Raw genomic sequence first — 23782 nt, forward strand, 5'->3', positions numbered from 1 at the left:
CTCTATTAGCTCTTTATTGGGAATCATCTTGTGTGTGTGTGTGTGTGTGTGTGTGTGTGTGTGTGTGTGTGCGTGTGTGTGTGTGTGTGTGTATTATTGACTTTGTTTGTCATCCAAAGAAGCATGAAATAAAGACTCCACCTTCAAGCCAAATTTGCACACCTGGGTGTTATGTTTATTGTTCCATCTATTCTAAACAGAACTTCCAACTGAACCAGCCTTTATAATGTTGCAACATAATGGATATTTTATAGACTGGTACATTCCGGATGTGTTTAACCTTTTATTTCTGTTCACTTAGCTTTAGGTACAATTGCTGGGAATTAAAATGAACTGTCCCACCTCTATAAACTAAAGAAGGCAACCTGCAGCTTTGGGGGAAAATACTTTTTCTGAGTAAGAAAAATATAATGGAGTGATTAAGTTCATGAAGGAACCCAAGACAGATAGTTTTCCCCCAATTTATTTATATACGTATTTTCTCTTTACATACAATAATACTTTTATCTTCAGTGTTAGTCTATCCATTTCTGCACAGTCTAATATTTTTTTAATTATATCTTCTTCTGTAGGTGTTTCCTCATTTTATTGTGCAAATACAATTCTTGCTGCTGTCAAAATGTGTAATATTAAATATATTTGTCATATATATATATATATATTTGTCATATATATTTGTCATATTTTTCTGGTATTATGCCTAATAAAAATAGTTCTGACTTATAATTTATATGGTGGCTTAACATTTTTTTTTCTAACTACATATGCACTTTCATCCAAAATGTTTTTGCTTTTGGACATGTCCACCACATGTGATAATATGTGCCCGGTATTTGGTTACATTTCCAACATTTGTTGGACAGATGTTGAATGCACTAGGATGTCACTATTCTACTCATAAACATTGCAGGAAAATCTATGATTTGTTAGCTTAATACATTGTCTTTCGTCCAAGAGCTTTGAAAGATGATTCTATTCCACTATTTCTTCAATTTTGTCCTGTGGCAAGTTGGCCATGGTGAATTGTTCCATGGTGAGTTGGCTACAGTAAGTTGGCCGCAACAAGTTAGCTGTGGCGAATTGTCGTAGACCCATGTTAGAGAAGGCCCAGTTTCTTTGACTGCTTCAAGGAGAAACTGTGAAGCCTGAGGAATCTGAACCAAGATTAGCCCAGAGAAGCATGACTCCACACAGAAATAACAAATGTCTGTAGCCAAAGGGCATACATGTCCAAAGACACTCTGACTTGAAGCAGAATTACTACTTGATCAAAAAATATTATTAAAAAAAAACAACAGAAAACGTTGGAGAAAGTTTCAAGAATTATAATGTTGCGTGTATTGAAAGGAGGTAATTTAAAGATGGTAAATAATCATTCCTTATGTATCTTGTGGTTAAATTTGATTATGTGTCATCATGTTGTTGCCAACTTTTAGCAGCCTCACAATTAGATTTTTCTCCACAACAAATTGTCTCCAATCTGGTCTTTCAGGTTGTCCAAGGATGCACTCATTTTTAGCTTTAGTTGGTTTAGCTAAATCTATTTTTAGAGAAAGCCAGTTTGGTGTAGTGGTTAAGGCATCAAGTTACAAACCAAGAACCCAGGAGTTTTGATCCCACCTTAGGCCCAAAACCAATGGGGCAACCTTGGGCCAATCCCTCTCTCTAAGTCCTAGGAAGAATTTTGAATGTAGAATTTAGAATAACAGAGTTGGAAGGGAACTTGGAGGTCTTCTAGTCCAACCCCCTGCCTAGACAGGAAACCCTACACCACTTCAGACAAAGAAAACAATAACAAACCACCGCTAAAAAACCTTGCCAAGAAATGTGGCAAGGTTGCCATGATTTTTTTTAGATATATTTAATTCAATCAGACTCAATTTCTCTCTCAACACCCCTCTCATATTTTGATGATATGGTAGTGGGGCTTAATCCTTGTAACCTGCCAGGAGTCACAGTGAATGAGTTGGACATATATAAATGTTCTTAATAAATAAATATTCACTTTGCATGCTGTTTATGCAACTATTGTTTGAAATTAATTAGCAATAACAATAGCACTTAGACTTATTTACTGCTTCACGGTGATTAACAGCACTCTCAAGTGGTTTACAGAGTCAGCACATTGCCCCCAACAATCTGGGTCCTCATTTTATTGACCTCTGAACGATAGAAGGCTGAGTCCAACCTGGAGCCGGCCTGGATCGAACTGCTGGCAGTCAGCAGAGTTAGCCTGCATTCTAACCACTACACCATCATGGTTCAGAGATGTGCAGTTAGTGACCGAGAGCCTAACCTATTCACTTTGATGAACTGCACACAGAAATTCACTCATCTCTATTCCTATAGATCCCTATAGATCTAAAATTTGAACAGCTCAGATTATGTGGTGCTCTCTTAGTTGTTTCCTTGCAAATGTTTCATTACCCATCTAGGTAATATCATCAGTGCTAACTCAGTTTAAGTTGTGGTGATAACATCTTTATCACTTCAGTTTGAAGACCCCCAGAAACCACCCTGTGGTTGGAACATTTCTCCTTGGCTTAAAGATATACTTTTTTGCTATCATGAAACCTCTTTCTCCGTATAGTAGCTATAGGTAAGCCCAGCAATATAATCAAGATGAGGCAGTAGACAGTTTGGTCATGCAGAGCTGGTCAGAATAAGTGAGGGAAAGGAGGAACAACCGACATGGTGTGGAGGTGTGGCTCCAGAGGTTGTGGAGGAGGCTGGGGAAGGGCAGAGGCCTGCTGGGCAGTCAGAGGAAGAACCAGGCCCATCCCCTCTTTATCCTAGGACAGGCAGGGAGGAATGGAGAAGACAACAACTTGGCTTACGAGAGAGGAAGCGGCCATGATCCCCCTCATTGGTTGTAGCTGTGGAGAATAGTATATAAGAGAGATGGTTAAAACACAGCATTGCAAAGTGTGTGTTATTTTGGGCTGAAGTTATCTTGGTTGGTGTCCTTCCAACAGACTGTGCCTTGTTATCTCCTTGAAGTTGGTAACTACTTATCCTGGTCCGTTGTGGAAATTCCTCCATTGTAGTTTGCTTTAGTTTTTTATTTCACCTCTATCTGCTCATTAAGTTTGGACTGTATTGCTTTCTTTTGAAGACTATTTTTGAAAAAGTTTTATCTCCAACTGAGAATTATTGGACAGTGGGGCCAAGTTGGAGGCATTGAAGGGCATTTATTTATGGTTTGGATTTTGTTACATTTGTATTACACTCCGGGTCATCACAACTGATTTAACAAATGTCTTGCTTAGCAATGGATGTTTTGGGCTCCATTGTGGTCCTAAGTTTAGGACATCTGTAATCCCATTTTCTTTGCGTGCTGAATAATGCTCAGTTCATTTATCACAACTAAAAAAAAATCCCTAAAGTCAACAGTAGCTCTAGTCACATTTGTCATGTTAATGCAAATACAGCTTCTAATTTTGGAAACACACCTGAGCTCTATTGTTGAGCAGGACCTTTGAGTTTGTTTTGGATAACAAATCAAATGAATCATCATCATTACAGGGGTAGGCCAACATAAGGGCTTGTATAGAGTCATTAAAAAGAAATATAAAAAGTTTTATAAAGTGGAAAGTTATAATGAGCTATTGATGGTATCAGAGATATACAGTAGAAAATGAAAAGGTGTGTAAAAGACATAGAATAAGTAAATAGTGGGAAGACAAATAGTGGGAAGACAAGAAAGGAGTGGTAGAAATGCAGGGGAGATTTTCAAAAAATAGGTATGTGAAAGGCTATACGGCCATGTTGGCATGCCACCAGTGGCACACAGAGCCATTTGTGCAGGCACACGGGCCCCAGCCAAACTTACCTGCACTGTGCACGCTTGCACCTCCCAGCCAATTTTCAGCCTGTTTGAGGCCGTTTTCATCCTCCCGAGGTTTGAGGGAAGCCTCTGCAGCCTTGGGAGGCCGAAAAACAGGCTTTCTGGAAATACCGGAAGTGCTGAAACGGGCCTGTTTTCAGCCTCCCGAGGCTCCCGAGGTTTCCTTTGAGCCTCCAGGAGGGCAAAAACGGCCTCCCCGAGCTCCAGAGACCGCCTGGAGGCTGAAAACAGGGAACTTCTGGTATTTTCAGAAGGCCTGTTTTTCGGCCTCCTGAGGCTGCAGAGACTTCCCTTGAGCCTCGGGAGGGCGAAAATGGCCTCAAACAGGCCAAAAATCAGCTGGGAGGCACACACAGTGCAGGTAAGGGGGCAGGGCAGGGTGTTGTAGTCCTCAGCTTATGACCACGATTAGGCCCAAAGTTTCTGTGGCTAAATGAAACATTTGTTAAGTGAATAACAAGCAATCTACTTGTAATTTGGCAATACTTTAAAATATGGAGGACCAGACCTGACAGGATTGAAATGCTGTGTCTGGGGCTACTAGCTGAGGGACATGGTTTTTCTCTAAACAATCCATTTTCACTACATCCTAATGAAAATAAATTGTGGCGATGAAAAGTATTAGTGTCTGAGTATTTTTCTAAGGAGGGTTTGAAAACGCACGAGAAGATAGATTTGATAACCTGGTCATTTCCTTCTCTGGTGCCATCCATTTTTGACTAAATACAGCTATACTTTTAGCCACTTTTCTTTTGGAATATCTCCTACCATTCTCTTTTGTCACACCTTTCCCTTCAAAGGTAATGAGTCTAACAAGATACAGTATCTAGGAGTACTTCATAAATGTTGGGAAGGGCTTCTGGGTCTAATGCCCTAGGAGTTCAGGTTGGGTATACCAGATGCCAAGGAGTATGTGTATAGCTAGTCTATCGCTAGTATGGCTAGGGTATGGCTAGGGTAGAGAAAAGAAGAACTAGGGGTGACATGATAGCAGTATTCCAGTATTTGAGGGGCTGCCACAAAGAAGAGGGGGTTAACTTATTTTCCAAAGCACCTGAAGGCCGGACAAGCAACAATGGATGGAAATTAATCAAGGAGAGAAGCAACTTAGAACTAAGGAGAAACTTCTTAACAGTGAGGACAATTAACCAGTGGAACAACTTGCCTTCAGAAGTTGTGGGTGCTTCAGAAGTTCTGGAGATTTTTAAGAAGAGACTGGACAGCTACTTGTATGAAAGGGTATAGAGTTGCCTTCTTGAGCAGGGGATTGGATTAGAAGACCTCCAAGATCCTTTCCAGGTGCAGTGGTGTAACATGGGCCATTTTGGGGGCTACCAAGAGCTGCCCACACCAATACACTCTGCCCCATCTGTGTGCTGATGCTAATATTGGGCTTCCCTGCCCCAGAGATTCGTTACACAGTAAAAACAATGTTTTTATTGTGACCAAATAAGGAGAGTGACCAAAATAAGGAGCGCTCTTTGTACATTGCTAGGTATGAGAAGACATGTCCATACAGTAGCTTCTGTCAAGCCCAAGGCAAGGACGAGACAATAAAATCCAGTCAAGTCTGATACTTTATTTATTTACACCTAGTTGACAGAATCTTGCCAAACTAAAGTTGTAAATTGCTTGCCTACTAGATGCATCTTGAGAGATTCTAGGGCATGATTACCACGAATCTCCTCCTCCTTAAGCTGGGCCTTTTGTGGGAAAGCTTTGTGTTGCCAAAAGTCTCCCCAATTGCTCCTACAGGTGCACATTCCATCACTTTTTTTGTGTAGTATTTGTTAAGATGTCTTCTTGTAATTTATATGGGAAAGGGAGACTGGGTGAAGAGAATCTACCAAGGGATGGGTCAGATAAGACACAGCATATCCTGCAAATAGATAGTGGCCGAGACAAGAAAGTCAGAAGAAACCTCCTTAGTCTTTTGAGGATATTGTACTTTCAGACCTGCAAGATTCTGGTATTGTAGCTTTACAATAAAGCAGAATTAGTTCATCAAATTGTGTTCCTATCTGATGTACCTAGTAAGCCTGACACAACTTTCCCCAAATCATTCCAAGTTCAGAGGTCTTGTTTCCTCCCGTATCTGCTAATTTGCCCCATGAGTGCAGTCCTCTGCATATTCAGTATTCATCTACTTGTTGCTGTTCAGTCACTAAGTCGTGTTCAACTCTTCATGACCCCACGGACTACAGCTATGCCAGGCCCATCCATCCTTCACAGTCTCCCAGAGTCTGTCCAAACTCATTATCATTACATTGATAATAATATCTAACCAACTATATCAGGGGTGTCAAACTCAAGGCCCAGGAGCTCGATCCGGCATGTGAGGTGCTTAGATCTGGCATGCAGGGTTGTCCTGGAAACAATGAAGGACTGGCCTGCTTTGCCTCTGCCAGTGAAAACAGAGTTTGGGAAGACCACAGGCAGCCCTCCTGAGCTCTGTTTAGCTGACAGAGGACTGCAGGAGGCCATCACAGCCGAAAATGGAGCTCGGGCGCCTGTTTTCGCTGGCAGAGTGCTCGGGCCACCACAGGCACTTCAACATGAGTGCTGTTGGGCTGGCCATGCCCATGCTGGCTATCCCACCAGTGGTGGGATTCAATTTTTTTTTACTACCGGTTCTTCGGGCATAGCTTGGTGAGCATGGCAGGGGAAGGATCTCCAATCAGAGGTGGTATTTGCCAATTCTCCGAACTACTCAAAATTTCCACTACCGGTTCTCCAGAACTGATTAGAACCTGCTGAATACCACCTCTGGATCCCACCCCAGCCTCCCAAGGTCAAACACAACCCTGATGCGGCCCTCAATGAAATCGAGTTTGACACCCCTGATCTATATCCTCTGCCACTCCCTTCTCCTTTTGCCTTCAGTCTTTCCCAACCTCCGCATCTTTTCCAATGAGTCCTCTCTTCTCATTTGGTGGCCAAAGAATTCAAGCTTCAGTATCTGTCCTTTCAAGGATAGGGTTGATTTCCTTTAGGAATTTGTCAATTGTTGACCCACAGATATCCCTATTAAACAATTGCAAAAACACCATACACATTTAACACGCACAAATCTCCATCCCTGATCAAGTCCAACATCCCACAGCAACCTCCTTCTTTCTCTTCCAATAAAAGGAGCTGTGTTGGACAAGCCCTCCACTGAATAGTTGAGTAGTGGTTATGGTACTATGCTGTTTCTCAATGAATAAAAACAAAATAATATCCTTCATCGTCACCACTGACTCACTTTGGACATGTTGGCAAATACTGTAGCAAGCATCCTCTTCCTCTCCTTTCTGAAATAAAAAATAAATAAAAGAGAAAGGAGATATTTCTTCTTCAGTCCCCTATTGATGATTGGAATCACTCTTTGCTTAGCCTATAGAACCCATCGGTTCGGGTTGGTTCTGCTGAGCCGGTAGCAGTGATGAGCAGCAGAGACTGAATTGGTTATCTCCGCCACTCTGCTGTTGGGCCCACCTGCCCGCCCGGACTCCCATAGTCATCTTTATTTCCTGCTTCTGGAGCGCAGCTACTTTGCACGGCCGCAGCAGAGTGTCCTGCAGCATCTGCTGAAGTGGCCAGGAGAGTGCAGCCTTGCAGGAGCTGAGTTCAAACGCCTCTGTGCCTGCTCAAAGTGCGTGTTTGGTGCGCATGCGCACGCAAAGCGCACCCACCAAGCCATGCCCACCGAACCGGTGGTAGGCAATTTTGAAACACACCGCCAAGTTACTGGATGATCCCAACAAGCCTCAACCAACTTGTTGGTTCTCCACTGCCGTTGCCCCTTTCCCCATTTCATTGTGCAAGTTGTTATTACTCTACTTTGTGTGGGATTTGGTGATCACTCATGTCTTCCACCCACTGGAAGACTCCAAAGCATCCTACAGGGGAGCCATGCTCCAATAACTATAAAATTCAGCGCATTCATTTATTGGTTTCAGGACAGCATTGGAGTCACTCTGCAGATACAATGGCTGCTGGTCTCGTTGTCTTCTTCTGTCTCGTCTCCTCATTCTTATTGACAGGTGGTGAGTATTGCTATTCAACACTGAGATTCTGGAGAGTTGGTAGAGGGAGATTTCTGACATGGATGAAGACATATGGATGGACAGGCATCTTCAGCTCTCTGCTCGTTTTAGCTTTTTAAAAGCAGACTCTCAATAAATGGATGAGGAGGTGAATCAGCAACCAAATAGCTGTGGGGTGGGCAGGAGGCTAAGAGTTGGTCTCTGGAGTCAGCCTTCCCCCCTGGTGCCAGCAGTAAGAGGTCAGCTATATTTGGGCATATTTTGGGCATGCTGTACTTTCTTCTTGCCATACCTTCTTCTTACGCTAAGGAGTGACTGTTCCAAAGTCCCCAAGCTGACATTTGTGCCTAAAGCAAAACTAGAATGCACAGTTTCCCACCTCCTAATTCAATGTGTTCGACACTAAAAACACTAAAATGAATGTCATAGATTATAAACCATGAATTCTTCATAGTCTCAGGATACTCTATATTGATTGTTAATATGCTGGCATCCATTCAGCTTGTTTAGAAGGCTGATCTCAATCAATAATAAAAAGAAGTGTCTGGGAGAGAATCTTATCTAAAGAACTGAATGAAACATCGCTTGTCCTATTTAAAAGCTGAGCCTAATTTCTGATATCCATATTTTTCTGATCTCTAACCTTCTAAGCTTCAAATGTTTGCTAGAAATGGCTTCGGATACACACCTAGGGCAAATTGTTATTATTTTTGAAATCTACAGAGGGTTTTTAGATAACTATCACATAACCTGGTCGGCTCACTGCCTGTATAACTATTTTGCTTCTCTCCTCTGCAGTCACATCTCTAAAATGCAACAAATGTTTGGTCACTAGAGGAGATTGTAGAAATGAGGACATGACAATGGTGGAGTGTGAACAAGACGAAACCCATTGCCTTTCCATGACTATGTCTCTTACTTTGAGTGAGTGAAATATCCTTTCAATTTAGCTGACAGTCAATATTACCATCACTTAGTATCTCAAGCATCAAGAAGGGATAATTCAGTTTTCTTGAAGGTGGATTTCATCATTGACTAATGTCACCATATTCTGCCAATTTCAGTGGGTTATGTTTACTAGAAATGTTATGTTGGCAAAAATATTATTTTCTGTTGCTCTATCATACATGGATAACACTGGGAGAAGAGTGGTAAGAGAACAAAAGGGATGCAGTGTTTGTTTAACTGTACAAAATAGTTTCCAGAGGTTCCACCTGTCCAAATTAACTCTTCCTCCTTGCCTGAGATAAATGGAGGAAACCATCTCAAATCATGCATGAGGTAATTTGGTGCTCTTTCTCCTATTAAAGAAAACCTTATCATCTTCTCCACCAACCAACATAATACAAGGGATCTCAAACAGAATATTTAATTGAGCACATTGCTTTTTGAACATTTTCTTTATTTCCTTTTTTGTAAATCCCAACATTTCCTCTCTGTTTCACAGCCAGTCCTCCACTCAGTTACACGGCTAAGACTTGTGCGAAAGCTAAGGAATGCATGGAAGGTTTTTACAGTATGACCTCCACACAGGGAAAATATTCTCAAGTGAACCTTTTCTGTTGCCAGACGGACGGGTGCAACGCCCTGCCTCTTCTGTGTAAGTAGTTCAACTCGATGTTTCTTTGCATAAGGCAGAGAAAGTTAAACTTTGGGCAGTACTGTCGGCGGGGGAGTGAGAAAGCTAGGGGCAGGGGTGGGATTCTACGGTTTGGACCGGTTCAGGTGAACTGGTAGTTCCAGTGATCATTTCGGCCCTGCCTACCCACCCGCTTCTGCTCTTTCCTGTGTTTTATTTCCTTGTTTTGGAGGACAGCTGATTCATGCGGCAGGGTGGTTTTGCCGCGCTACAGATGTTTTACTCAACTCAGCTGCAATAGAAGGTATTATAGCTGAAAATGGGCTTTTTAAAATTGTGCAAAGCGCACAATCACTGAACCGGTTGTTACACCGGTTGAATCGCACCACTGGCTAGGGGAGCAAATTTCAACCCAGCTTAAGCAGAAAGCAACAGCACCACCATGTTTGCCTCAAAAGAGATGCAGGGTTTCAATGGAGCAGCAAACTTCAATGGAGAGAGTGAGGAATAACAGAGTTGGAAGGGATCTTGGAGGTCTTCTAGTCCAACCCCCTGCTGAAGCAGGAAGCCCTATACCATTTCAGACAAAGGGTTATCCAATCTCTTTATTAAAAACCGATGACTAATGGTTTCATTTATGTTTATAAATAATAATGAATAAATAAATATAAATTTATTAATGAACTAATGGAAGTTCATTAGTTGAGCAAGCCATTGTTGAGTCAACCACAGGTAGTCCTCAACTTATGACCACAACTAAACCCCAAATTTCCACTGCTAAGTTAAAAAATTGCGACCTGGATTTTGTCGCATTTTACAACTTCTCTTGCCACATTTGCTAAGTGAATCACTGCACTTGTGGAATTAGTAACACAGTTTGTTAAGTGAACCTGGTCTTCCCCATTGACTTTGCTTGTCAGAAGGTTGCAAATGGGGACCACACAACCCCTGGACTGTCATAAATGTGAGTCAATTGTCAAGCATCCTAGTGACAATCACGCGACCATGGGGATGCTGCAGTCATAAGGGGTGAAAAATGGTCATAAAAAGTCACTTTTTTCAGGGCCGTTGTAACTTCGAACGGTCACTAAAAAACTGTTGTAACTAGGGGACTACCTGTATAAGATTTTTTAAAAATAGCAACTATGTGTAAGTGGAGAACATGGCAATCCAGCAACCCAGGTTGGAATGGCTGCCCAGGGTTGCAATTGGCTATTGGAGGAGGAGGGCTTCAGTGGTATGATTCAATATTTTTTACTACTGGTTCTGTGGGCGTGGCTTGGTGGGCATGGCAGGGGAAGGATACTGTCAGATCCTCATTCCCTCCCCACTCCTGGGGGAAGGTTACTCCAAAATCCCCATTCTCTCCCCACCCCACTAACCTGCTTTCCAGCTCTGTTCTCCTGTGCAGGGCACCCTAATCCTAACCCTAACCCTGCTGAATACCCCCTCTGAGCTTCCATCCTTAAAGTTGCCAATCAGAGCTGGGATTGTCATAAGGGCAAGAGAGAACTGCAGACTGTCTTCTCAAGAGGGCTTATAAGGGGTCAAGAGAGGGGGGGAAAAGATCTATGTTGAAGGGGAACCTCAGAACGTGCATACATTTGTGATGGAATGAGGTGCCATCCCCATTCCTGGTCCAGCTTTGCCTACAGATGCGTGGATTACAAATCGTGTCCTGGCTGGGAACCCTGGAAGACAGTGTTCTGACCTAGGCTTCACAAAAATCACAAAGCAGGCTCCTCTGTTGTAATGACGAGGCAGTCGAGTTGTTTGATCATGATCAACTGAATCATGATGAACTTTATTGGAGTCTAGTCTTGCATTTATACACATTTTTAGTTATCCTCAATCATTGGTTAACTTTGGTCACTGCTTAACTTTCGTTACTGTTTAGCATAGTAAATAACACAATTAATTATCTCTAGTTAAAGTCTAACGTATGTTTACTTCCTCTCTCTAATCCTCCTTTAGATGAGTGACTTTGTTTACCTGAGTTGTATTTGCTTGGAAACATTCTTTATCTGAGGTTTGCCATCCGAGATTATAACATTCCTGCAATTACAACTCTACACTCCTCATCCCGACAAAATCCCTTTTTATTATGCTAATGTGAATTCCTATCATTCACATCCAGCAAAGTCCCGGCAAACAGTCTTTCAAGAGTGATTTACAACCACAGACCTTATCAGGCTTGCAGAGTTGCCAGGCCGATAGCTTCCAAGCACAATGCTGTACCAGAAAATACTTAGCAAGGAATCACGAACAGATCTTCACCCCAATTAAATGAACTAATTGTCTCCTGCAAATCCCACACCCCTTTCACTCGTCTTTATTCCCTATGGGAAGGGCCATTCACTATCCATCTGTGCCTTTACCCCTGAGTTGACTGTTCCTTAACTGTTCCCTTCTCCTGGCAGCTCTGTGCATGCGCACACATTGGGAACAGGCTCCAGCTGTTCTTCTGCCCCACTGATCTCCAACTCTGAAGGCAGCTGATAACTGTTGGACGGCCCTGGCCCCATCTCTGCTTCTGATGCAGAGCCCTCATCAGAGCCTTCCCCAGACTCCAGGACTGGCCCATGTTCCCCCCCAACCTCCTCACTGTCCAAGTCTGCCACCAGCTCCGCTGGCCACTGGTGGGCCACAACTGCCAGAATGTGAAAACACTTGGGATTTAATATGGAATGGTGGCCATGAAAATGTTTGCTAACCTTGGGTTGATTCTTACAGTGCCCCTGCGTGAGGAACTCAAACCCAATGGATTCGTATGCTCTGGATCATACACAAGACATGGAGATTCCCTCCAATCAGCTCATCCAATTCTTTGTCTTGGCCGAGAGACACATTGTGTGAACTTTAATTTTACCATGAATACACGTGAGTGCAATCTTTTTTTGTTTAATCAAAGAAACAATAGAGAGAGAAAACAAAACAAAATGCCAGGTAACTAAAAATAAATAATTAAAATATGAAAAATTGGAGGTTTTTTTAAAAATATTGGGAGAGGGGGAGGCAGACTGACTATAGGATGGCTCAAAAACATCAAAAGAGCATCCATTACCATGCTGCTGAAATTAAAGGACTAATTATTATTTTGCCTGCAGACTAACACATCATGATTGTGGAAATCCACTTTAATCATATGATTCTGATCAGATAATTGCAATATAGAGTGAGGATGGGGGAAGGAACCTGCAGGAATATTACTACAGTTTTCCATATATTTCTCTCCCTAATGCAGGTATCCGTAGACATTTTCCATGCCTTTTGGGTGCAACTTTGCACAAGATAATTACCCTCACACTCTGCTATAGTATATACATTACAGTAAACAAATTTCCTAGGCAAGTGCATTTTTGCCCAATATTCATCCCGAGAAAAGCATGGTGGTGTAGCTGATAAATATTTCACTGGAACTGTGTCTGTCAGGTATATAAACATTGTGAGAATTACAAAAATGCACTCTCGATCACAAAACTTTCCAGTGGAAAATTAAGTGTTCAAGAGTTCTGTAACTTCCTACAATATATACTATGCCTAGAGGTGTAATGAGCTGAGGAATAATCTTGAGACCCGGCAGAAAAAGTCGCGACAAAACAATAGTCAGATGAAAGAAATTTGACTCTGGGCCAGAACTGTAACCTGAGAAAGCGTCTCAGGCAAAAACCTTCCTAAGGGTTGAAGGTGGGAACCCCACGTTCAGATTTCCAAGATTTTATTACAGTGGTACTTCATGAATTGGTTCCAGGAGTTGTGATGAATAGTAAAAAAAAAAAAAAGGACGAATCCCAAATAAACCCTTTGTTTTGGCCAGGAATAACTTTCTGTCTATCCCTTTGCCTACGTCAATGAACTTCCTAACAACACGACTTCCTATTGACCCTCAGCGGCCATTAGCCATCCCCCTCCTTTAGCCGAGATCTTCCCAGCATGGCCAAATTCCTGTGCGTTTCCCCCAATTGTCCCACTTTTTCTATTGCAGCACATCGAATACTAAACATACAGTGGTGGGATTCAAAAAAATTTACTACTGGTTCTGTGGGCGTGGCTTGGTGGGCATGACAGGGGAAGAATATACTGCAAAAAGCCCGTCCCCTCCCCACCCCACTAACCTGCTTTCCAGCTCTGTTCTCCTGTGCAGGGCAACCAAAGAAGACCCAGCCAATCAGCTGGGACTCGGGAGGCAAAGAATAGATGGGGGAGGGGCCAGTCAGAGGCGGTATTTGCCGGTTCTCCAAACTACTCAAAATTTCTGCTACCAGTTCTCCAGAACTGGTCAGAACCTGATGAATACCACCTCTGTAAGCATACCCCAAGTATTGCAACAGCATTTTCATGTCAAAATGCTTCAAGTACCAAATTTGACAAGTTGGGAAGCAGTTGAGTACCAAGGTACCACTGTACTGTAATCTTTCAACAATAACAGTACTGTGGTATATAACATGCATGAGTTTGACTTCTTATTCTGGTCATTTTGAAGGGTTGAGAAGTGGGTAGTAATTTTATGACTTAAAATTACTTCATAAATGTTTCACTTAGCAACATACATTTTGGGCTCCATAGTGGTCGTAAGTTGAGGACGACCTATAGCAAGGGTCTTCAAATTTGGCAAGTTTAAGATTTGTGGACTTCAACTCCCAGAATTCCTGAGCTAACTTAATGACTGGAGGAGGAATTCTGGGAGTTGAAATCCACAAGCCTTAAAGCTATCAGGCTTGAAGACCCCTGACCTATAGTATAAACATGGATGACTATGTTCTTAATTTGGCCTCTTTGAAGGGTCGACGGGAGGGCAGTAGTGTTCATGACTGATATAAGGGCTTAATTGTCAACATAGCGCAAAGGATTTCCCGAAGAGAGGCTATGCTCAGGAGTTTGTCGAGAGGAAAATTATCTTTGTTTTCTAATATCCTTGCAATAAAGTCTCAGAGATTCTTATTCTTCCTTTTTCCTCCACAGTTGGAGCTATACAAGAGGGGGGATCGTTCCTAGGATGCGCAACCCCAAATGTATGTTCCTATCCCGATGGAGAGATGCGAATGGGCAATAACCTTTTAATGTTGAGCACCATGAAGCAGTGTAACACTGTCCCACTGTCCCTCAATAGAGATTTTCTGCCCGAGTAATCAGAATATAGCCTTCTTCCTTTGTCTTTCAGCATTTATAAAAGTGAGAAGGAGATTGGAGCTTCAGTAGTAAGAGTAACAGTGGTTTGGGGTTAAGCATTCTTGGTAGTAATTTAGAATATGGAGGAACAGACCTGAGAGGGTTGAAATGCTGTGTTTGGGGCTACTAGCTGAGGGGAATATGGTTTTTCTCTAAACATTCCATTTGCACTAAATTATAATGAAAATAAATTGTGGTGTTGAAAGCATTTGTGTCTGTGTATTTTTTTAAGGAGTGTTTGAACACACAGGAAAAGGTAGCTTTGATGAACTGGTATTCCCTCTTCTATGTCACCCATTCTTGACTCAGTTCAGCTATACTTTTAGTCATTTTTCTTTTGGGATGCTTCCTATCATCCTCTCTTGTCACATTATAAGAGAGTTGTAATGTAGCAACCGCAAGAGAGATCTTAGAGTCCTAGTGGACAATCACTTAAAGACGAGCCAACAGTGTGCGGCAGCTGCCAAAAAAAAGCCAGTGCAGTTCTAGGCTGCAATAACAGAGGGATAAAATCAAGGATAAAATCACGTGAAGTGGTTGTACTGCTTTATAGTACGTTGTTTATTTATTTATTTGATTTGTCAATCGCTTACAAGATAATAGGTATAAGGATAAACATAGTTATGAATACATGAAATGAACACATATAAGAAAGAAAAAAAGAAATAATAGGACAGGGACAGTAGGCACGTTGGTGCGCTTATGCACGCCCCCTACAGATGGTCCTGGCCCCATCCCTGCAATGAACGCAGGACCCTGGTCCAAGTCCTCTCCAGACTCCCTGACTGGTCCCCTTTTTTCCTCACTGTGATGACCCAGGGTGGGATACAAAAGCAACAAAGTCACAGAAATAGGTGAAGTCCCTTTAATTCCTTCCACTTGCCCTCCAAGGTCCAATTATCATTGACTGGAGAAAAAACTCCCCCAACAAACAGTTGCAAAAAGGAAAAAATTCTGTTCAAAGTCAAAACACATATAAATTATAAATAGAAAAAACAACACAAACCACACTGAAGCAATTAATGAGACAAGGCAGGATAAGGGCTTGAAGACGTCCACAGATACCGAAATACACACACTGGAAAGGACGCCAGAACTCAGATAAGAGATATTGAGAGACTAGAATTATTTCACACTTTGCTTGCAGGACTGGGCCATTCACAGTTTGTCCTTTTCAAAAGTCCTCACAGCTGCAGCCCATGAAGGGGATCAGAGCCCTTTTCTTCCCTGTAGACCATGCCATTCATGTTTCTCCCTTATCTGCTCCTCCCTGCATGTCCTAGGATGAAGAGGGGGTGGGCCTGCGTCTTCCTCTGAATGCCCAACTGGCCTGTGCCCTTCCCCAGTTTCCTCCACAACCTCCGGAGCCACACTCCCACTCCCTGTCAGCTATTCCTCCTCTCCCTCGGAGTCAGATTCTAACAGGGGCATGACACTCACTGTTCGATTTCGCTGCCATCTGCACTGGTTGCTGGTGAACCACAACATGGTTTATCTCTGTTCTGTGCTCAACTCTAAAGTGAAAGAAAGACTAACTTGCTTGCTTGTCTGCTGAAGTTGAGTTGCTTGTAACATGTCTGCTTCTGTTTGAGTTTGCTCCATGTTGGAGAAATCTACAACTGGTATTGTAAACATTTACTTAATATGTTTATTAAGATGTTAAGTAGAGCATCAGCCATCTGTGTTTATTTTTCTGGCGCTGAATTTACACTGCAAAACTCTGAACAGTTCTTCCTGGTTCGGGTGAACCAGTAGATGATTTTATCATTTTTAATGACCAGTTCGGTGAATCAGTAAATCCCACCTCTGGCTGGCCCCGCCCACCCCAACCCGTCCCTGCCAGAAGTCCCTATGCAGTCCATTTTGGATGCCAGGTAAGTGCAGGGCCTGCATGGAGGCTTAAGGAGGGTGAAAAACGGGCCTCCTGCAGGCTCCAGAAGGCCAGAAACAAGCCCGTTGAGGGCCTCCAGAGGGCCTCTAGAGATCGGGGAGGCCATTTTCACCATCCTGGAGGCTTGAGGAAAGGTGAAAACACCCCCTCCCCTGCTGTGGTACAAGAGGCCAACTAGGCCATACCCACCATGGTCACGCCCACCCAGCAATGCAAAGAATCCGTTGCTGAAATTTTTGAAGCCCACCCTGGATAAGAATCCATGGAATTCAAGTGGACTTGAACTTAGATCTCCTGTGGGTACAAAGGGACTCAAGACTGATGACCAGTGGTGGGATTCAGCTGATTCACACCAGTTCATTCAAACTGGTTGTTAACTTTGTGTGCAGTTCAGTGAACTGGTGTAATCACGATGCGGGGACCCACATTGTGGTTCACCCCACCCCTCCCAGCCCGGTCTACCTGGTACGGAGAGGAAAGATCAGGCCAATATAGCTTCAGTCCGGTCTATCCAATTAGGCCAACGTGACTTTGGCCTGGTCTACTCAATGCAAAGAGGAAACATGCCAGCAGTTTGGGGAGTGGCATCAACCTGGCCATGACTACCTAGTCGGCCACACCCACCCAGTCAGCCACTACCACCCCAGCCCCCTGAGCTCCACCACAGCCCTGATGCAGTCCTCAATGAAATTGAGTTTGACACCCCTGCTCTAACTGGTCCCTCATCACCAACATCTCAATAATCTTTACTAGAAAAGGAAGAATAGTGATTGGTCAGTTCATTACATAGCACCTCTGAATCCAGGATAGGAAAAATTATAATCACAATTATAACATAAGAAGGAAAAGTATCATTTCATGTAATCTTAAATTATAACTGTACTTTAATCTTTATTTCTTATAGATAAAATAGGAGGTCAGTAAATATAATAATACATAATTGAAACTAAGGGCCAGGTAACTAAAAGCTGTCTACAAAAATAAGAATATAATAATGGATATGTTCAGAGACTTATCACTAATATATAATAAAGTATTGACTGTTATATTATGCACAACTGTAGGATCAGGAAAAGGTCCAAACAATCCAAACAAATGAATATAGGAATTAAGGTGAAACACAGTCAAGAGGGGCAAAGGATACAAATCAGAGATGGAGAATTATAGTAGGATATAAAATCAGCTCTAGAAGCCACTAAGAAAAGCAAGAATTCACATCTCCATTTCACTGCCAAGCAAAGTTTATTTTGTGTATATTTTCAAAAAAAAAAAAAAAACCACTATCTTTTCCAATGGAATTTGGCTTCTGCCCTCCCTGAGTTTTCTATCTCAGCTAGCCAATCATTTGAGTCCCTATATTCAACCTCCTCCAGCTAATTCTTTAAAAACATTTCCCCAGTTGCAAAACTGAGCAGTAGGTGGCTTCAGAAAAGGCAGGGGAGTTGACTTCTACCAACATGAGGGCGGCTGGAATTCTTCTTGTCTTTTGTCTCTTCTGCTCCATCTTGTCAACAGGTAAAGAATTTGATTTCCTTAAAACAGATATAGAAACTTTGGGTGACTTCAGGAAAGGGATGGAGAACAGGCAGCCTGAGGAAGTTTCTGGGAAATCGTTCTACCATAGATCATTCTTGACATATGTCCATTTGTTCACTGGCCATCTGAGTTTAAAACAGCACTGAAAAAAGTCACTTACAAATGGTACTAACGCTTTCAACAATCCCCACCATTTCATATCAAAATTTGGGCATTTGGCAGCTGGCATGTGTTTACAACAGTTGCAGTGTCCTGGGACATATGATCATCATTGACTTCCCTGAACAGCTTTTAACAAACAGCATCAATGGGGGAAAGCAGATTTGCTCAACAGCCATGTGATTCACTTATTGACTGCAGATATTAACTACCACAAAAAGATTATAAAACTGGGCACAAATCACTTAACAATATGACTTAGTGATAAAAGCTCCAGTCCTAATTGTGATCCTATGTCAAGGACTACCTGTAGTAGATGCAAGATTCGTGATCATCTCTTCAGAGGATCATGAGAGCCAATTTGGTGCAGTGGCTGAAGGTTTTGGAGTAGGAATGGGTAATATGAGTCTAGGAACAAAAACTAGGCAAGTGACATTGGACCATTGGGCCAAAAACTAGGCAAGTGACTCTCTCTCAACCCTAGCAAGAAGGTATAGGCAGACCACATCTAGAATGTGCCCAAATCCTGCATCACCAATGCAGATATCAAAAATTATTCAGAATTCAGGTTCTTGCAGAAATATGGCCTCAGCCAGCGTCCACATGGCTTCTTTACAAATCTGTTCTGTGGCATAAATACCAGAAGAGGGGAAGATCCAGTTTCATATTAATATGTGAGAGATATGAGAGGGTGGATCTCTCCCTTAGTCTCAATTTGCCTTCCATTTCCACAAGTTGATCTCACTTCCCACCCTTGCCCAGGTTCCCAGTAGAAAAAAACAACAGGGGAGGCCTGCTTTGTAAACCAGATTATAACAGGAGCCTTAAACGTAAATGCTAGGATAGCAGAACATATAAAGGTGACACTGATCATTGGTATAACTTTGTCTTTCATTTGTAGTGACATCTCTAAAGTGTCAGGCATGTGTTGCCCTTGGAGATAAATGTGAAGGAGAGGCTGTGAAGGTGGTGGAGTGCAAAGAAGATGAAGAATTTTGTTCTACTGTAGTTACTCTAAGTAAGTGAAAATTGAGTTTGTTCTCAAGTATGTCCATTACTTGGTTTCATTTTTTGTATAATATGTATATATTGATTAGAACATAGACCACCAAAGTTAGAAGGAACCTTGGAAGTCACCCACAATGTCTGGAGGGAAGCCATTCCACTGATTGTTCTCATTGTCAGGAAATGTCTCCTCAGTTTCAAGTTGCTTCTCTCCTGGGTTGGCTTCCATCCATTGCTTCTCGTCCCGCCTTCAGATGATTCGAGAATAAGTTGGCACCCTCGTCTTTGTGGCAGCTCCACAAAGGGAACACTACCATCATGTCACCCCTAGTCCTTCTTTCTTACTTGAGTGGACATATTGAATTCTTCACAGGTTTTAGCCTCCAGTCCCCAATCATCTTTGTTTTGCTCTTCCCTGCATTCTTTTCAGAGTCTTAACATCTTTGACAACATATGTCACCCATTTCATTTATTTATTTTTATTTTATTTGGTTTGTCAATTGCTTACAAGATAATAGGTATAAGTAAAAACATAGTTGTGAATACATGGATACATATAAGAAAAATAAAAGAAACAATAGGACAGGGACGGTAGGCACATTGGTGCGCTTATGCACGCCCCCTACAGACCTCTTAGGAAAGGGGTGAGGTCAATAGTAGACAGTCTAAGGTTAAAGTTTTTGGGGTTTGGGGAAGAAACCACAGAGTCAGGTAGAGTATTCCAGACATTGACCACTCTGTTGCTGAAGTCGTATTTCCTGCAATCAAGTTTGGTGTGATTAACCTTGAGTTTGTATCTATTGTGTGCTCTTGTGTTGTTATGGTTGAAGCTGAAGTATTCATTTGCAGGTAGGACATTGCAATGTATGATTTTATATACTATACTTAGATTGGACCGAAGGCGGCATAGTTGTAGGTTTTCTAGGTCTAGAATTTCGAGTCTGGTGGCATAAGGTATTCTGCAACAAGTAAAGAAGTGGAGAACTCTTCTTGTGAAATATTTCTGGACTTTCTCAACTGTGTTTTTCACTGTCAAGCAACAATAAAATGCTAAAATTTTGTATCTAAGTTGTGCTAAAACATGATTAGGTTGGGGAGTTTCCTTCAATGACTTCTCTTCGGGGTTCATTGAGGGACAATAGTCCAATGTTATTTGCCGGATGTAATTTTTTTTAAACGTACGTGCATGACATGATACACGGGGACAAGAGTGGACAAGTGATGAAACACACATCCTGATGTAGCAATCTACACTTTGCCCTTTTGAATGTGCATCACACATTGCAAGCTAAACAGAAGGAGCTTACATTACTTTCTCACAATGCAAGGTTCATCGTTCTGTAAAAAGATTCTGCAGTTACCTGTGCTAAAATGTTTCTTGGGAATAAATAAATCTTCTAAGGTGCCAACATCTACATGAAAGCCAATGAGGTTTAGTAATTCAGGTTAGGGTTAGGAATCTCAGTTGGAGAAGTTTGGCTGGCCTGTTATTTTCTGCCGGTCCAAGAACGAGTATAGTGGGATATGTGCTGGGTTGGAAGCAGGAAGACTCAGCCATGGAAGTTCACTCAATAGTTTGGGTGGGTCAAACTTTCACAGCCCAACTAACCTTAGTGGTTTTATAGGCAAAAGTAACAAGGGGAGAAAGGCTATGAGCTCCTAAACAAAAAGGATATACAGTTCATAAAGTGGAATAAACACAGGTATTTAGTGATTTCTTCCAAAATACAACAGCCAAATGAACAGGTTTGATATGCATTTCTTCATTTTCTGCTGAGTTCCATATTTTTTTTTAATTCCCTTCTGCAGCCAATATTGCCCTGAACGTAATTGTCAAGGAATGCTCAACACGTGAGGGCTGTTTTGAGGGCCTCTTCAGCACCACAATAGTAGATGGTAGATTTGAAGTAGCAAGAGCTAACTGTTGTGACACTGATGTCTGCAATGCAGAACCGCTTCTGTGTAAGTATCTACAACTGAATACATTCTTTTTCAAACTCTAGCTTTTAAAAAAAAAAAAATCTTGCTTTTTGCAAAGAATCTTGGGTTCTTTGATTCCATCTGAGCTGGAATTGAACTCAAATATGTGAAAAGAAAGTCAAGTTGGAGGAGGCTGTGATAGACATTAAAAGGGTTCGTGGTTATTATGAAACTTTGCTAACTGGAATATTTGCTTCCTCCAGTGGAAAAGTATGAAGAGTTTCAACCAAATGGATTACAGTGCCCAGGCTGCTTTGCACTAGATGAGGATCATTGTAAAGCCAATCAATCTGTAGTCTGTGTTGGCAAAGAGGATCAGTGTCTTACCATAACTAGTTCCACAGAGGCTTGTGAGTAGATATTTCCTTCCTTCCTTCCTTCCTTCCCTTCCTTCCCTTCCCTTCCTCCCTTCCTTCCATTTTTTAAATAAAGGAAGATGATCTATTTGGAGAAACTTTATCAAACAGTTAATATATGGTAACCAGATTTGTATCATGTTTTTCAAAGACCTTTATGTTTCCATAAAGGCCACAAGAACATCAAGGCCAGAATATAAATAATAAAGAAACAATCTACATTGCTTTATAATATCTATTCTATAGAGTCTCATATGCACCTTTTCTGTCTTTTTCTTATCTCCAGTTGGAAATTTCACTGAAAAGTCCACTTACCAAGGATGTACGACACAGAACTCATGTTCCTTCCCTCTAGGATTTTCTGAGATGGGCGGTGGGCTGATTCGGTTCAATGTCACCACTCTGGAATGCAGAAATGCATCTTCTTCTGAACCAGATCTTCACTTATAGTTGGGAAGAGCCGAAGCTTCTTTGCAATTATTGGGAAATTTGTAAAAAAAAATTAGGAAGTTGGAGATTTAATAATGAGATAAGTAGAGATTGGAATCAAAGATGCTTTTGATTCTTACCTGAGTCAGTAGGGGAAAGCTGGAAATTTGGGGCAAAAAATATCATGCTTTGAGACCACAGCTCAATAAAATATGTGTTTTCGATCCTCAAAGTCCACAAAACCATCATAAAAATAAACTGCTAAGACAAAGGAATCTGCATTCAGTATCTTTTTCTTTAGAATTTATACAAACAAAGGTGTTCTGAATAAAATAGCTCCTTCTGATCCCTCCTGTCTTCCATACTTAAGAAATTATAATTATCATTTTATGCATTTTCACTTGGAATCTTTCTCATCGAGTTCTACAACGTCCTTTTGCCTGAAGTTTATAGATTACTAATTCATGTCTTATGACCTTTCCCAGTATCCCCTTAATCATGCATTCAAAATTTGGATGTTTGGCAACTGACATGTATTGGTGTGCATAAGCGCACCAACGTGACTACCGTCCCTGTCCTATTGTTTCTTTTTATTTTTCTTATACCCTGTTTCTCCAACAATACGGCCTCCCCCAATAGGAAGTCCCAGCATGTTTTATAGGCATGAAATGAAATTAAGCCCCTCCCCCCCAAATTAAGGCCTATATTAAAATATGCGAAATGGGGGGGAATGCGGGGGGGGGCGGCTTGCCATTAGGAAGTACTTTTGTTGCACCAAAAATCACTGTTGATGACACCCATGTCAACAGTTTCAAATACTTTGGAAACATCATGATGGGTTTTTGGACAAAGAAATTGACTCCATGGTCAGCAAGTTCAACCATGTGCTGGGTTGTTTGTGTACTAGAGTGCTCAATCAACACAACATCCATATCTCCACAAAGATGAAAGTCTACGGATCGGTGGTTATCTCTTCTCTCCTAAAGGGATAGGAGTCCTGGACTCTGGACATCCAACAAACAGAGAAATTTCACAATGCGTTCTCCGTTCTGTCTGTGACATTTGTTGGCAAGGTTATGCCTCCAATCTTGGATCAGATGAAGTTCACTAGCATTGATTCCTTGATTGTCACAGCTCAGATGTGGCGGATGGGACCTGTCATCAGAATGGCCAACCACTGCCTGCCTCACTAATTGCTCTATGAGAGGGGTGTCTGCCAGATTGTTTGCAGCATGACTGCCATTATGAGATAACCCAGGAACAAAACAGAGCACACGGAGACTTAGACTTTTAACAGTGGTTTACCTACAACAATTATATATAAATGGTATATATAATTATATATTGTTGTTTACCTATTAAGGTAATTGCAAATACCTTAACGCAGCCCATTTTGGATGCAGGTAAGTGCAGGATGCGTGTGGAGGCTCAGGGAGGGCAAAAAACAGGCTTCCCAGAAGTTCGGGAAGGCTGGAAATGGGCACATTTCCAGGTTCCCGAGAGCCTCTGGAGCCCGGGGAGGCCATTTTTGAGCCATCCATCAGAAGTATTCTTTGCGAGGATGTGCAACCGAAAACATGTGCACTTTACCCATGGGAGAGAGTGAAATAGCCAGTGGTTTGTTTCGTGTAAATGCATCAATGATTAACTGCAAAGCTGCCATGAAAGTATCCAGAGTTGGAATAATGTGAACAATGGCTAGGATAGAACAAACCTTCTTTCTGATGTGTGCCATAATTTGTAGAAACATGAGAATACTGAAGACTGGGGATCAAATATTCTTGAGTTTTTTTAATGCTAGAA

The 23782-nt window shown here is 41.9% G+C and overlaps 2 protein-coding genes across 2 annotated transcripts; both read left to right on the forward strand.

The window, feature by feature from the left end:
• The first annotated feature begins 7802 nt into the window (after positions 1-7802).
• On the forward strand, positions 7803-14739 carry LOC148129957 (phospholipase A2 inhibitor and Ly6/PLAUR domain-containing protein-like). The gene is made up of 5 exons (XM_087970372.1): positions 7803-7875; positions 8674-8799; positions 9323-9475; positions 12188-12334; positions 14417-14739. Exons 1-5 carry the CDS (start codon positions 7818-7820, stop codon positions 14581-14583), a joined length of 651 nt encoding a protein of 216 aa, XP_087826498.1. The 5' UTR covers positions 7803-7817; the 3' UTR covers positions 14584-14739.
• Positions 14740-17956: 3217 nt separating this feature from the next.
• Positions 17957-22254, forward strand: LOC113421204 (phospholipase A2 inhibitor and Ly6/PLAUR domain-containing protein-like). The gene is made up of 5 exons (XM_087971077.1): positions 17957-18029; positions 19111-19227; positions 21024-21176; positions 21398-21544; positions 21837-22254. The coding sequence occupies exons 1-5, from the start codon at positions 17972-17974 to the stop codon at positions 21998-22000; spliced, it is 639 nt and encodes a 212-aa protein (XP_087827203.1). The 5' UTR covers positions 17957-17971; the 3' UTR covers positions 22001-22254.
• Positions 22255-23782: the final 1528 nt, after the last annotated feature.

The sequence above is a fragment of the Notechis scutatus genome, chromosome 8, assembly GCF_049901735.1.
Source record: "Notechis scutatus isolate UNSWTSFEM ecotype Mainland chromosome 8, rNotScu1.2, whole genome shotgun sequence".
Lineage (NCBI taxonomy): Eukaryota > Metazoa > Chordata > Lepidosauria > Squamata > Elapidae > Notechis > Notechis scutatus.

What these genes read in the sequence shown, in the direction of transcription:
- LOC113421204 (XM_087971077.1), top strand. Translation starts at nt 17,972, where the DNA reads ATGAGGGCGGCTGGAATTCTTCTTGTCTTTTGTCTCTTCTGCTCCATC. An exon ending in CTGCTCCATCTTGTCAACAG is followed by an intron (nt 18,030 to 19,110) that starts GTAAAGAATTTG and finishes TTTCATTTGTAG; the next exon opens with TGACATCTCTAAAGTGTCAG. An exon ending in TTCTACTGTAGTTACTCTAA is followed by an intron (nt 19,228 to 21,023) that starts GTAAGTGAAAAT and finishes TCCCTTCTGCAG; the next exon opens with CCAATATTGCCCTGAACGTA.
- LOC148129957 (XM_087970372.1), top strand. Translation starts at nt 7,818, where the DNA reads ATGGCTGCTGGTCTCGTTGTCTTCTTCTGTCTCGTCTCCTCATTCTTA. An exon ending in GACTATGTCTCTTACTTTGA is followed by an intron (nt 8,800 to 9,322) that starts GTGAGTGAAATA and finishes TCTGTTTCACAG; the next exon opens with CCAGTCCTCCACTCAGTTAC. An exon ending in TAATTTTACCATGAATACAC is followed by an intron (nt 12,335 to 14,416) that starts GTGAGTGCAATC and finishes TTTCCTCCACAG; the next exon opens with TTGGAGCTATACAAGAGGGG.